Source organism: Schistocerca gregaria, chromosome 3, assembly GCF_023897955.1.
Source record: "Schistocerca gregaria isolate iqSchGreg1 chromosome 3, iqSchGreg1.2, whole genome shotgun sequence".
Classification (NCBI taxonomy): Eukaryota; Metazoa; Arthropoda; class Insecta; order Orthoptera; family Acrididae; genus Schistocerca; species Schistocerca gregaria.
The window spans coordinates 463,686,710-463,700,553 of NC_064922.1; the positions used below are offsets into that span (position 1 = coordinate 463,686,710).

At 38.5% G+C, this 13,844-nt stretch overlaps 1 protein-coding gene across 1 annotated transcript in view; it reads right to left on the minus strand.

Moving 5' to 3' along the window:
* Nucleotides 1-13,844, minus strand: part of LOC126356294 (ATP-dependent RNA helicase abstrakt) — a 148,206-nt gene that overhangs the window by 53,807 nt on the left and 80,555 nt on the right. The window contains exons 4-5 of the mRNA XM_050007194.1: nucleotides 11,585-11,720; nucleotides 6,063-6,272 (exon numbers count right to left, since the gene is read on the minus strand). Of these exons, the coding sequence (XP_049863151.1) occupies nucleotides 6,063-6,272; nucleotides 11,585-11,720 (346 nt within the window). The remainder of the gene's footprint in view (nucleotides 1-6,062; nucleotides 6,273-11,584; nucleotides 11,721-13,844) is intronic.

The following is a 13,844-nucleotide window of genomic DNA, read 5'->3' on the forward strand; positions in this document are numbered from 1 at the left end:
CCGCCAGAAGAACTAACACACATAGTAGTTCAATTGATCACGTTATTACAAATTATGACCACATCATTTCAACAAACGTCATGAACAGTCACCTCTCTGCCAACAGATACAAGGTTTAGATAATGTTTCGAAGACTTGCTGGTCAAATGTACATAAAATCAGAAACAATGAAACAAGAAACTAAAATTAATAATGTAAATTGACTATAATTAATGATGATATCTCTGATACCCTTCTATTCAGCAATACTTTTAATAATTACTTCATAGATACTGTTAAAAATAATGTCTCTATGAACCAGGATATACCATAAAATGAGGTGCATCCTATCAGGTGGTGACAATCCGATCATTTACCGGTTTTCCCATGTTTGGATAACTGAGCACAGCATTTTAACAATTAAATTGCGGCTGACCATTGTCGTGAATTCTTGATTAATCTATCAACAACAATGGCATGTTGGAGTGCGCTCAACCAGCAAATTGCATTGTCAGTAGGTGTGTGATTTTTGTGCTACATTGGTGTGGTCAACAAAACAGTGGGAAAACTTCCGCTGGCGCCTGTTACTTCCGAAGTGTAACTGGTAAGTTACAGAATTATTGCTTGCATACAAACGTTTTAAGTGATACAGTTTTGTTTTTTGTTCAGTGCTAATACTGCTTAGTCACTATGCAGGCCTAATTACAAAATTGCTTTTTTGTAGGGTGAATCTGATCATGTGAGTATTCCAAAGGATACTGGAACCAACACAGAAAACTGACTACAAACCAGAATTTCTTCGAAATATGATGAAAGCTGTCAATTCAGGAAAATTAAGTATCCAGGACACTTCCGAGCAATACGGAGTTCCATATACCACATTAAATGACAAACTCAAGGAAGGTACAAATGCAAAATAGGCGGCCAAACAGTGTTAAACAAAAGCGAGGAAAAAAGCCTGGTTGAAGGATTATTGTGTTGTGCAAAATGGGGGTTTCGTATGAGGAATAATGTTAGGGATATTGCACAGGCATATCTCAATCGAGCAGGGAGGATTGAAAAAAGATTGTGTGACAATCGACCTGGGCACGATTGGGTAAAATCTTTTCTGAAAAGAAATAAAGAACTAATGATTAGAGTAACTGAAAATGTGAAGAGGTTAAAGGCAGCAGTTACCAAAGAAACAGTGACAGATTATTTTAAAAACCTTTATGTGACCTTGGGTGGTGTCTGTCCCTCCAACATTATAAACTATGACACAACAAACTTTTGTGACAATCTTAGACAAATGAAAGTAATAGTGAAGCGAGGCATAAGACATCCTGAAACTTTTCTGAGTCAAGTATTAGTGCGATGATAGCAGCAGCTTCCAACTGCTCAGTCCTCTTACCACACACTGTTTATAGGGCAAAACACTTCTATGATACTTGGACTGAAGGGGGCATAATTGGCGCAGCTTCTACATCTACATCTACATTTATACTCCGCAAGCCACCCAACAGTGTGTGGTGGAGGGCACTTTACATGCCTCTGTCATTACCTCCCTTTTCTGTTCCAGTCGCGTATGGTTCGTGGGAAGAAAGACTGTCTGAAAGCCTCTGTGTCGAATCTCTCTAATTTTACATTCGTGATCTCCTCGGGAGGTACAAGTAGGGGGAAGCAATAAATTCGATACCTCATTCAGAAACGCACCCTCTCGAAACCTGGCGGCAAGCAACACCGCAATGCCGAACGCCTCTCTTGCAGAGTCTGCCACTTGAGTTTGCTAAACATCTCCGTAACGCTATCACGGTTACCAAATAACCCTGTGACGAAACATGACGCTCTTCTTTGGATCTTCTCTATCTCCTCCGTCAACCTGATCTGATACGGATCCCACACTGATGAGTAATGCTCAAGTATAGGTCGAACGAGTGTTTTGTAAGCCACGTCCTTTGTTGATCGACTACATTTTCTAAGGACTCTCCCAATGAATCTCAACCTGGTACCCGCCTTACCAACAATTAATTTTATATGATCATTCCACTTCAGATCGTTCCGCACGCATACTCCCTGATATTTTACAGAAGTAACTGCTACCAGTGTTTGTTCCGCTATCATATAATCATACAATAAAGGATCCTTCTTTCTATGTATTCTCAATACATAACATTTGTATACGTTAAGGGCCAGTTGCCACTCCCTGCACCAAGTGCCTATCCACTGCAGATCTTCCTGCATTTCGCTACAATTTTCTAATGCTGCAACTTCTTTGTATACTACAGCATCATTCGCGAAAAGCCGCATGGAACTTCCGACACTATCTACTAGGTCATTTATATATATTGTGAAAAGCAATGGTCCCATAACACTCCCCTGTGACATGCCAGAGGTTACTTTAACGTCTGTAGACGTCTCTCCATTAATAACAACATGCTGTGTTCTGTTTGCTAAAAACTCTTCAATCCAGCCACACAGCTGGTCTGATATTCTGTAGGCTCTTACTTTGTTGATCAGGCGACAGTGCGGAACTGTATCGAATGTCTTCCGGAAGTCAAGGAAAATAGCATCTACCTGGGAGCCAGTATCTAATATTTTCTGGGTCTCATGAACAAATAAAGCGAGTTGGGTCTCACACGATCGCTGTTTCCGGAATCTATGTTGATTCCTACAGAGTAGATTCTGGGTTTCCAAAAACGACATGATACTAGTGCAAAAAACATGTTCTAAAATTCAACAGATTGTTGTCAGAGATATAGGTCTATAGTTTTGCGCATCTGCTTGATGACCCTTCTTGAAGACTGGGACTACCTGTGCTCTTTTCCAATCATTTGGAACCTTCCGTTCCTCTAGAGACTTGTGGTACACGGCTGTTAAAAGGGGGCAAGTTCTTTCGCATACTCTGTGTAGAATCGAATTGGTATCCCGTCAGGTCCAGTGGACTTTCCTCTGTTGAGTGATTCCAGTTGCTTTTCTATTCCTTGGACATTTATTTCGATGCTTATAATAGGAATAATAGGAATCAAAATTGTTGGTTTGACCTAACAATGTTTGAATCATGGTTTGTTGAAATTGTCTTATCTTATGCCCAGCAATTAGAGGGATCTAAAGTGATTATAGGTACAAACTCTCAAGTCATCTGTCATGTAATATGATTAAAGTGTGCCAGGAACAGGACATTAAATTTGTGCTTCTACCACGTAACTCTACTCATTTGTGTCAGCCATGTGATGTGGCCTTTTTTAGAACTTTAAAACTTGCTTGCAGAAATATGCTAGATGATTGGAAAATGAAGTATAGAGGAGTGCTGCCAAAACCAGAATTTCCTACGTCACAGCCATTATACTGTGAATCATCTGTCACTTACAGTCAATCCCATTTACATTAATACGTTTACAGTACCATCTATTGGGGGAATTTTTGTTAGCTTTTTTTGTTCCAAGATGTTCCCATACATCAATAACATGCTGTTCAAATGTGATGTCATTCTGAGCAGAGGCTCTCTATCTACAGTGTTTTGAAACTGGAACTTTTATTATGAACACACTGTATGTTATTAAGAATACAGCAGTTAAAAATTTCCTTGTAGATTTTTGAGGAAAAATACAATCAAGCAAAGAAAACACATAAACCTGAAATTGCTAACCTAAGGAGGCAGATTAACAGCAACACAATAGAAACAGTCTGACAACACAAGTGAAACATCTTGGGAACTAACTGTCCAAGTACTGCAAAGTTCCCACGAATATGAATACAGACCCACTCTGCATAAGACATGACAGTCACATTGTAAAAAACCTAAACACTACGTATAATATTTTTAATACCTATTTCACTTCTATTAATCCACCTAGATGGTAAAGCATATCTAGTGCACTTACTAAGGTGTGCTTCAAAGGAACGTCAAAAACTTACCAGCCTGATTAATTGCAGCAATGGAGAAAACATGTATCCATCCGTTCTAAAAAGGGATGCTGTGAAACCATTGTACAGACCAATATAATTAATTTCCACCTTCAGTAATATTTTCGAAAGTATTATCCTGTCCTAGCTAAGTGCCTTTTACACAAAAAAGAAACTGTTTGCAGATTCTCAGCATGACCTGTGAAAAAGAGCTAAGTGTGGCACAGCAGTTACAAGGTTCTTCTATGAAATGTACTGTCTGTTGGACCAGATGGTGCAGACTGCAGGTATATTTTTAGACCTGAAAAAAAGCATCTAAGACAGTAAACCATAGGTTGAAGTCTTATTGTATCCTCCCCTGAGGATGACATGGCGGTCAGATGGTCTCGGTAGGCCACTCGTGGCCTGAAGACAGAGTGCTTTTTTATTGTATCAGAGATCCAGCCACGAATCTTCTACTCACATATCAGTTGAACTGTAAGTAGTGCACCAAAGTGACATAGACACTAGATGAAAAAATCATAAACTTTCAGTCCACTGGTGAAACTGTAATACCAGGTGTACCTCAGAAAACATTACACAATCTATCAATTCCCATATAATAAGTTGTGCAGTTAACATCTCAGTCTTACTCTATACTGGATAATGTAAGGAGTTGGAATCTTTTGCTACTAATTGTGTAATAGAAGTAACATAATACTTGAATGATCAGGGCTTCAAGGAGAACATCACCAATTCTCAACTACTGTCATTTAAAAAAGGCAGTTCTCACCACAATAATGTAAATAATGTATGTAACATCTCAGCAACAGAAACTGGGAGCTGTAAATTTGTCGATGACAATTAGTGGCATGCAAACCACATTAATTTTGTAGCGGAAAAGTACTGCCTTAATCTCATTAGCCAGCTCACAAAGATAGTTCCTTGGTAAACATTGAAAATAGTATACTATGGAACAACAATACATAACAATGCTATTGTTATGTTCCATCCTGGATTTTCCAGAGTTTGATACTATGGAAAAATTTAGCTATTTCTTAATTATGGGATTGAAATATGTGGCTGTGCAGCAGCCTTCCACTTAAAATGTTACTGCTGTTGCAGAATGGAGCATAAGACATATGTGACAGGTCTTACAGATCCTTGTTGTGAAGTGACTGTACTGCACAAATACCTAACAATACATTATTATGTATAAGTATTTCAATTAGTTAGATTTTTATGAGTCAACTAATGGAATTTATCAAGTGCAGTGATGTACAGGGTCACAAAACAAAAGTTAACTATTTCCAGAAAAGAACATTAAAAATAACAGATGAAATTCCATATATCAATTTAGCTTTATTTGGTTTAATTAACTATCAAGCTCTCAAAGAACATTTACAGGAATAATATTGACCAAAATTAAAATCTTTTCTGACAGAATAATATTTATAGTCATTCATCAAATTTGAAGACACTGACTGTAACATCAACCAGTAGTATATGAGTTGTAAAGTAATAAATGTATAAAATAGATATAAGATGCATCAACCATAGTATGTGACACATTTTGTAAGTGTATCATTGTCATACTATTATTTCTGATGTTTTAAAAAGCCACCACTGTGATGGCTCCCTACAAAGAAAATGTAAATAAATAAAAAAATAAGTGTTTACTGGTGAGTTCATTCAGCAACTGATGGACATTATAAGATTTTACAAGACTGAGCGAAGTCTCCTTGTTTCTATTTTGGATGACAAAATCAATGTTAAAGTCACCATGTATAATTACATCATGTTTTCACTGGCTTACATTGCTCAAAAATAGTCCAGTTTGTGGAGAAAATCATTAAAATTACTAGAGGGGGGGGGGGGGGCATCAAAATGAAAATACTGCTATTCATGTACAAAAGATATGGTCAAATCTGGTGCATGTAAAATGCTACGTTTCTGAAGTAGCAGAATTATAAAGGATGTAAAATTTGTTATTTTGGCAATATATAGTGTTTTGAAATACTCAATATTTACAATGATGATTTTTTTAAAATTTTACTGTAAAATCAAAATTCTCTTACTTATGAGACCATGTACATCATTTACACCCTGTATAACATTTGTGACATGTCTTTAAAGTATGTCACACTGTCTGTAACTGAAAGGCAATTGTTTGTTGTGTTTTAAATGTTACCTCAGTTGGATCCAAAGAAATGAACACTCACACTGTGGGTATCCCTTGGACCTGAATGGGAGTTGGTTTAATGATGCCCTTCTTTTCAAGTCCTGCCAGAACACCACGAGGAAATTTCATTGCTCTGAAGCTTTTTATGGGTGGTGGTACATCATCCCCTTCAACCAGAATTCTCAGTTTCGTGCGAACACGCTCGTGTCTCGCTTCTGACATGCTTAAGACATGCTGTGGTGGTTTCCAACTGCAAAGTAGAACACAATATTCTTTTCAGAAAAGTAAGGGACCTGACTGCACAAATGTAGCATCTACTTAATCCAATAAACACACAGCACACTTTATGGAGTATATAATTTAAATGAAAGAATTGTTAAGGAATTGATAAAACAAAAGACACATAAAATACTAGTTGTAAGTAATTATAGAAGATAAAAGCAATAAATAACATCGCAAAAAGCAATTTCTGAAATTACCGTTCTATATTGTTTATGATATGGAATGTACTGCATTAAGTGGAAAATTAAATTGCAAACCTGCAAAAATAACAAGGAAATGTAATGATGACCAGAATTCGCCTTTAGGAGGCTCATTCCCACCACCACCACCACCACCACCACTACTACTACTACTACTACTACTACTACTACTACTGCTGCAAAGAAACTTTTTCTCCTAGCTTTCAGCTTTCAGATTTTAGATATTCCTTCCTTGGGGAGGGGTTGGGGGAGGGGATTTGTTGCTGGAGGTGGGAAATAGGGGCAGGTCAGTCAGACTCTATGGTTAAAAGGAAACTACTCTTGTTAGGATAAGGGGAGACAGATGATGAAGAAGAAGAAGAAGGTGTCAAAGAGCACAGGAATAGTGTAATGGTAAGCACTGTGCCATCTTCAGTTCAGAGATGACAGATGGGAACACAGTGACACCTTAAGGAGAAGAAGGCATGAGAAGTGGCTTGAATAATTGAATTAAGGAATGGAGAGAAGGAAAAAAAATGAGGAAGGAAAAATTCAAAGATACACACGAGAGAGAGAGAGAGGGGGGGGGGGGGGAGGGGGGATTGCAATGAAAATAGTAATGTAAACACTGTTTGTGGATTAAGGTCACAGGCATGTTCCAACCAGTCAACCGCTGCTTACAAGGCAATACAAAGAGCGATCTATGGTTGTGGGATATGTGATCAGCATGTAGCCAATCCTTCCACGCCTCACTGACACAGAATGGGCTACATTACACACCTCCCTATCTAACAAAATCCAAGGAGGTAATGGCGATCGAACTAGGGTCCTTCCATATTGAAGGCATGCTGCTAACTATTTGCTTATGGAGGCAAACAAATACTGAACGAATAAATAATCAAGCAAATATTAAAATTCTAAACAATATGAAAAGAAGGAGTTGTTAATTGAGATTAAGTTCAAGAGAGTAGTGGGGTAAGATAACCCTTTTCCAACATTATGGGATCACCTCATCACCCATTACTGTCCTGCATTCTATATGGGGTACTAACTAATCAGCTACCTGTCCACAGGAATGGCCCTCACCAATTTGTGGCTATCCTTCAAGCAGCTCATCCAATTACTAACATGCTGAACACCACAATACCAATGAATTTAACAGCAGCTTTATTACTTTGCCCATTAGGAACCCCCACTCGGCTCCTATAAACTTGTAAACTATCCCTTCAGTATAGTCCCCATTCTTGCAGTCTCCCTGTTCTGTACTTCTCTAAGCTCTTTTCCACTAACTTACACTTATCCTTACATTTACTCTTTCCACAACATTCTTCCCATGTCCATAAGTTGTACTCAGCTGTCCCACACTTCCCACCCCCACTGCCTCTCTCTCTCTCTCTCTCTCTCTCTCTCTCTCTCTCTCTCTCTCGTGATAACCACCTTTATCAGTCCTCATTTTGCAAATGCCACTGACAGCTACCTGCCTACCCCTTTCCTGCCTTTCATTACCTTCCACATGCCTCCTTTCCCTGTAGGTCTTACTCTTTCCCACCTGCCACACTCCTTTTCTCTTAACACCATTCTTACCATTGTAAGTAACCACTCAAGTGGTTCTATGATGCCATTTTTAACTTTTACTCTTTTCTTTTTAGTGTGTTTTCATGTGTTGATTATACATTATTTTAGCCTTGATTTTCAGTCCCACTTTTAAACTTGCTCTAGCAAAGCCATCTATTTGTTGTTGAAGTTTATCTGTATCAATGGAAAACAGTAAAATGTCATTAACAAAATTAAGGTAGTTTGGATGTGTTCTACTGACATTCGTTGATTTTTTTATTTCAATGTCTAAGGATCCGAAAATGTCCTCTAGAACTACTTAGAACATAGAATCTCTTTTCCTGACTCTTCTTTCAATTCTGAATTTGTCACTATTCTTATGAAGTCTAATGGAAGCTATGGCACTTTAAATATATGTTCTCCTGTATACTTACATTAATAGAGTCAATGCTTTGTTTCTTAATGGCTGTTAGTACAGAGTTTGTGGAAACTGAGCAAAAACTTACTCATAATCTATAAATCCAACACCAAGTGGTGCTCATAACCATTGCTCCAGTCTATAACCTTCTTCATGTTTACAGGTGATCTATCATACCACATCCACTCTAAAGTTAGCGTATTCCTTTTCCGACAACAATCCAATGTTTTTTCCCCCTATGTTGCTGGTGATAATTTCAGTATCTTGTATATTATAGAGTTTGTTATAACTATGCTGTAACTTTTAAACTGTCGGAAATTCGGACGTCAGCTGTAAAATCTTTTATTACACCTTCAGGTACTGTAGCTCTGTGATATACCACCACAAGAACATACAGATAATGAAATCCAGAATCCAGACAGTATAAGAATAGTCTCTGTAATAAAAATCTCCCTCTCTCTTTCTTTCCTATCACCATTATAATCTTCATTAGTTTCCAGCCCTTGGCTGGGTCTGTTTAGAACATAAACCTCACCATCTAATCCTGTTTCCCCACCACCTTTCTGAGTTCACTCTGGTCCAGTCCTCATTTTTTTAACATACTCTTCCACACCTTTCTGTTGGTCTTCCCCTTGGTCACTCCCTTCACTTCTCCATTTCATGTAGCTTCTTGGAAATCCTCTTTTTTTCCATTCTCAAGTGCCCACACCATCTTAGCCTTGATGTTTCTATCCTGTTCTGCAAGGGTTTCTCCTTCATTTTTTCCCTTACCCTTTCATTTTCCATCCTATCTCTCCTTGTTACTCCTATCCCACTTCTGAGGAACTGCATTTCACATGCCTGCAATCTGCTTACATCTCTTAATCTCTACATTATTTCTTATGAAGTACAATAATTACAGTATTGTTCCAAATTTGGGGAACAGTCTTCCTCTGTGGAAATTTAGTAAACATTTTTGCAAGTTCCCTTTGTGTTACACTGCCTCAAGCTTCAACCAGTTCTACTGAAACATCACTGTCTCCTGTACCTTTCCATTTTTCATATCTTGACTGACTTATTACAACATTTCTGGTATTACATCTGGAATGTCTTTAGTTTTGTTTCTTACTATCTATGTTTCTGATTGATCTCTTTAATGATACATACACTTAAAGAAATACTGGAACACTTGTATAATTTTTCCTCCTTTAGTTTTTAAATGTTTTTTGCACAACAGCATACATCAATAAATGCAGGTACAAATATATGCAACCCTCACCCATCACCAAACTAGAAAATATGAGGCTTGCCAATATAAAACCATTGGAGTGATGACATTTCTCATATTGGTTGAGTTAGAACAATCAATACTCACAAATTTGTCTTAATGGTCTGCCACTTGCAAAACATATTTGAAATGTTCCATAAAAACATGGGAGAACTGCCGGATATCAGTAACTTCCTGCAATGATATTTCGGCGCAGAGTCTTTTGGCCATCTTCAGGTAGTGCCACTGTAGCAGTACTGGCGAGTACGCGCTGAGCTCCGCTATTTATAGCCTTCTGAGGTGACATTGCGCATGCGCTGCTCAGCGTGCGTGTTCATAACGGCTCTGTGTGCTGCGCCTCGCGCCCTCCACTGTGAAAGCCTGGCGTATCGGTGTCAGGTCGATTTCCATCTTTATGCAGATAACTACGTCAACTACAAAGTTTCTCTATAACAGGATTCCAAGCAGAATTCAGCTGATAACCGCTATCTCGATTGATGAGAGTCTCGTTGTCAGACAATCTTATTTCCACAGATTCATTGATAATCAAGCTCCAAAAGTTTGTTGTATGGGCCAAAATTTTTTGTGTCGTTGTAATTTGGCCCATACATCAAACTTTTGGAGCTCGATTATCAATGAATCTGTGGAAATAAGATTGTCTGACAACGAGACTCTCATCAATCAAGATAGCGGTTATCAGCTGAATTCTGCTTGGAATCCTGTTATAGAGAAACTTTGTAGTTGACGTAGTTATCTGCATAAAGAAGGAAATTGACCTGACACTGATACGCCAGGCTTTCACAGTGAAGGGCGCGAGGCGCAGCGCATGGAGCTGTTATGAGCGTGCATGCTGAGCAGCACATGCGCAATGTCACCTCAGAAGGCTATAAATAGCGGAGCTCAGCGCGTACTCGCCAGTACTACTACAGTGGCACTCACCTGAAGATGGCCAGAAGACTCTGCGCCGAAATATCGTGGCTGGAAGTTACTGATATCCGGCAGTTCTCCCATGTTTTTATGGAACAATCAGTACGCCGGGAAAGCTTTAAACATTGCATATTTGAAATGGTTAATTATTTGCACACAGTTACTGTGTGACATTTACACAAAACATCCAGTTTCAATGCAAAGATTTCATTAACAAGGTACAAAACAGAAAACTAAGCGTCAATAGAAGCACAAAATATTGCACTTACAGTGAGAACTGGAATCCAGCAAACAGAAAGACACAGCAATAAGCAACAAATTTTAAATGTAAAGAAGGACAGCAGTCAGTCACAGAATTCGTAATTTTTTGCAGATCTAGATTTAGATTATAACATAATTGTCATTGGTGCATTACCAGAAGAGTCATGTAGGTATAACCATGTCATAGCTAACCATGTTTATGCTCTGACATGATTATGCCTGTACGATTCTTCTGGTAATGTGCTGTTGATGATTGTGTTAGAGTTGAAATCTAGATTTGCAATAAATTACAGATTCTGCAACTGACTGCTGCTCCTTACATTTGAATATTCAACTGTCACTAATCACAAGTATCCACTGGTTTCCAATTTAGTTGAAAAATTTTAAGTTTTTCTGAATGAGTGAGCCATTTCACTGGAATATACAGGTAAAGGGCGAAATAGTAGGGTAGACAAGTAGTTTTCTTTTACTCCAGAAAAACTATAGTCTGAGATCAAAATGCACTTACAAAAATACCATATTAGCAAAAATACTTGAGAGAGAACAGATTGTACAGCACCCTGGATACCTAAATCCACAGAAGATCCAATAGGGTAAATTTCAACATCTATTTTATGGCGCTGCTGCCAACTGATCTGTGAGATTATTGAAAACACATGTCTCTATAGCAGTGCTACATCTTTTTAAAGTATTACCTTGTTTTTATTGGGTCTTCATATTGAATGCCTTTTGCCAGTTCTGCTACACCCATCAGAGCCTTTTTTTCTGCTACACTCTCCAATATTTTCTCTTCTTCCTTAAGTTGTCTCTCCATTGCACTTTCCTTCTTGGCTGAAAAAAAGTATTTTGCAAAAAAATATTTAAAGGAACACTGATGTAATGGAAGAATGTTCAACGGAACAAAATTCTACACAGCACAACCTCTGCCACAACAAATTTACAACGCGCCCCCCCCCCCCCCCCCACACACACACAAACAAAACAAATATCTCACTATATATTATAATCTTAAGTGTTTTCAGCCTACTCCCAATGAACGTTCCATCAGAAAGAAGTTTGTCTGTCTACACCTATTTCAGAATGCAGATTTATGGTTAGTTTTTACAACCACAGCACAGTTTGACGTGCCACAGCAATGCCTCTGCGACGTGCATGGCGTCGTCGCTGGCGGCGCAGTGTACCTGTCTATCGCAGCTTGAAGGCTATTGATATTGACCTTGCTGGTTAATTTAATAAGCAGCAGTTAATTGGAGGCCCCAATGTATTTCGTGGACTACATCTGAACTTTACCTGTGATGTACAGGCAGTGTTTGGAGGTAGTACTTGGCTCACACTTGCTGTTGTGTGGGGCAATCAAGCAGATTATGGTGGGCTTGAAGCTTTTCCTGATGCTAATATCATTGACACAGGCATCAATAAAGCCAACAATCTATTGTTGTTACAGTCTTTTGTAAATCAGATCTTATCCCATGGTTATAGATACAGTTATAAACCAATTTACTGTGATCTGATATACGACGGATTCAGAAATAACATGGTGTAAAAATGTTTTACAGTCTGTGTGTAGTGTTTCTGTAGTATCATTTACTCCTGTAACATTTGAGGCCTGTACACAACTGAAAAAATAGGGGTGTGGCGAGTGTTGACCACTGCAAAGCACAATTGCTGGTTTTGTATTCTCCTCTTTGACTTGTCTGTCTTCTTGGACTTTTTTTTTCCTTTTTTCCCTTTTTTTTTTTCATGCCCTGCTTTGTGAAGTTTTGCTTTTACTGTGTTCTCATGTTGAATAAATTTACAAATTATTAAGTGGTTGACTATTACTAGTGTAGTCACATTGCTACAATATCTAATATTCACAGAGTCAACAATGTTCAGCCTCAAATTTGTATTATTATCATCACGTCAGGTCTGTCACTGGAGAGAAATTTTAATATACAATTCACAGTTAATTTCGTGACACAGTCAACAAAATGACTATGTTACAATGCTTGGCAATAAAATGGCAACAACCACAGTGCACAACAGGCCATATTCAGTGTCTAGATTTTTGTGAGCTTGTTACTATGTTGCACAAACAAAAGGCACATTCTCTGAGTAATAAACAAAAACGACTGAGTATGCAAAAGAATGGTATGCCAAAAAGGAGTTTAATGTATAAAGGCTTATGTATTTTCAATTGCAACTAATTTCCTGGCACAATTTCAGAGTTGTAATACTGCTTAAGAAGGGAGGGGTGGTGTGCGGGTGTGGGGGTATGGCTGGGAAGAGAAACACAGCTACCTCGGCAAGTATTCTACATTTGGGTGGCACTGTTTTAATATGAAAAGGAACTGCAGGGATAAAAGACCTTTACAAGTTAACAGTGAAAGCTCACAGAACAAATTTTGCATTTCGTGACACATCTGTGTGCCTGTCCTCTGGCTACTGGGGATATTAGAGCCAATTTGCAGTATCCGCGGAAGAGGGCTTTATCCTGCCAGGAATTGATGAGTCAGGCTTTACTCAGTCCTAAATGGGTTGTGGTCCAGCTCTGCTGTGCTGACTTAAGGGTGAGTGATTTTCTCATGATGGCAGATTTTCTAGCAGCTGTTGGAAATGAACTTTGAACAGTGCTGGCAGGAAGAAGCTCCTTCCAGAAGAATGCTGTTATTGTGAGCAGAAAATGCCCAGTGGAAATACCAGATTTCTGTTCCCATGGTGGGTTGTCTGGAATTGCTAAATGTTAAAATGAATTTCGGGAGCTGCTTGCAGCTTTTAAAATGCAGGAGCTGGCTGAAAGCCCTTGTCAGTGTAAAAAGGTAAGTAATAGGCCTTGTGGGGATTGAGTTTTAAGAGTGTTGACAATATGAAATCAGGATTAAGTGATCCTGCCTAATCACTCAAGTTATTTCTCCCAGTAGACAAAACTAACAGAATCCAAAAGTGTGGTCCATTTTGTATGTGGGAAATTTTGAT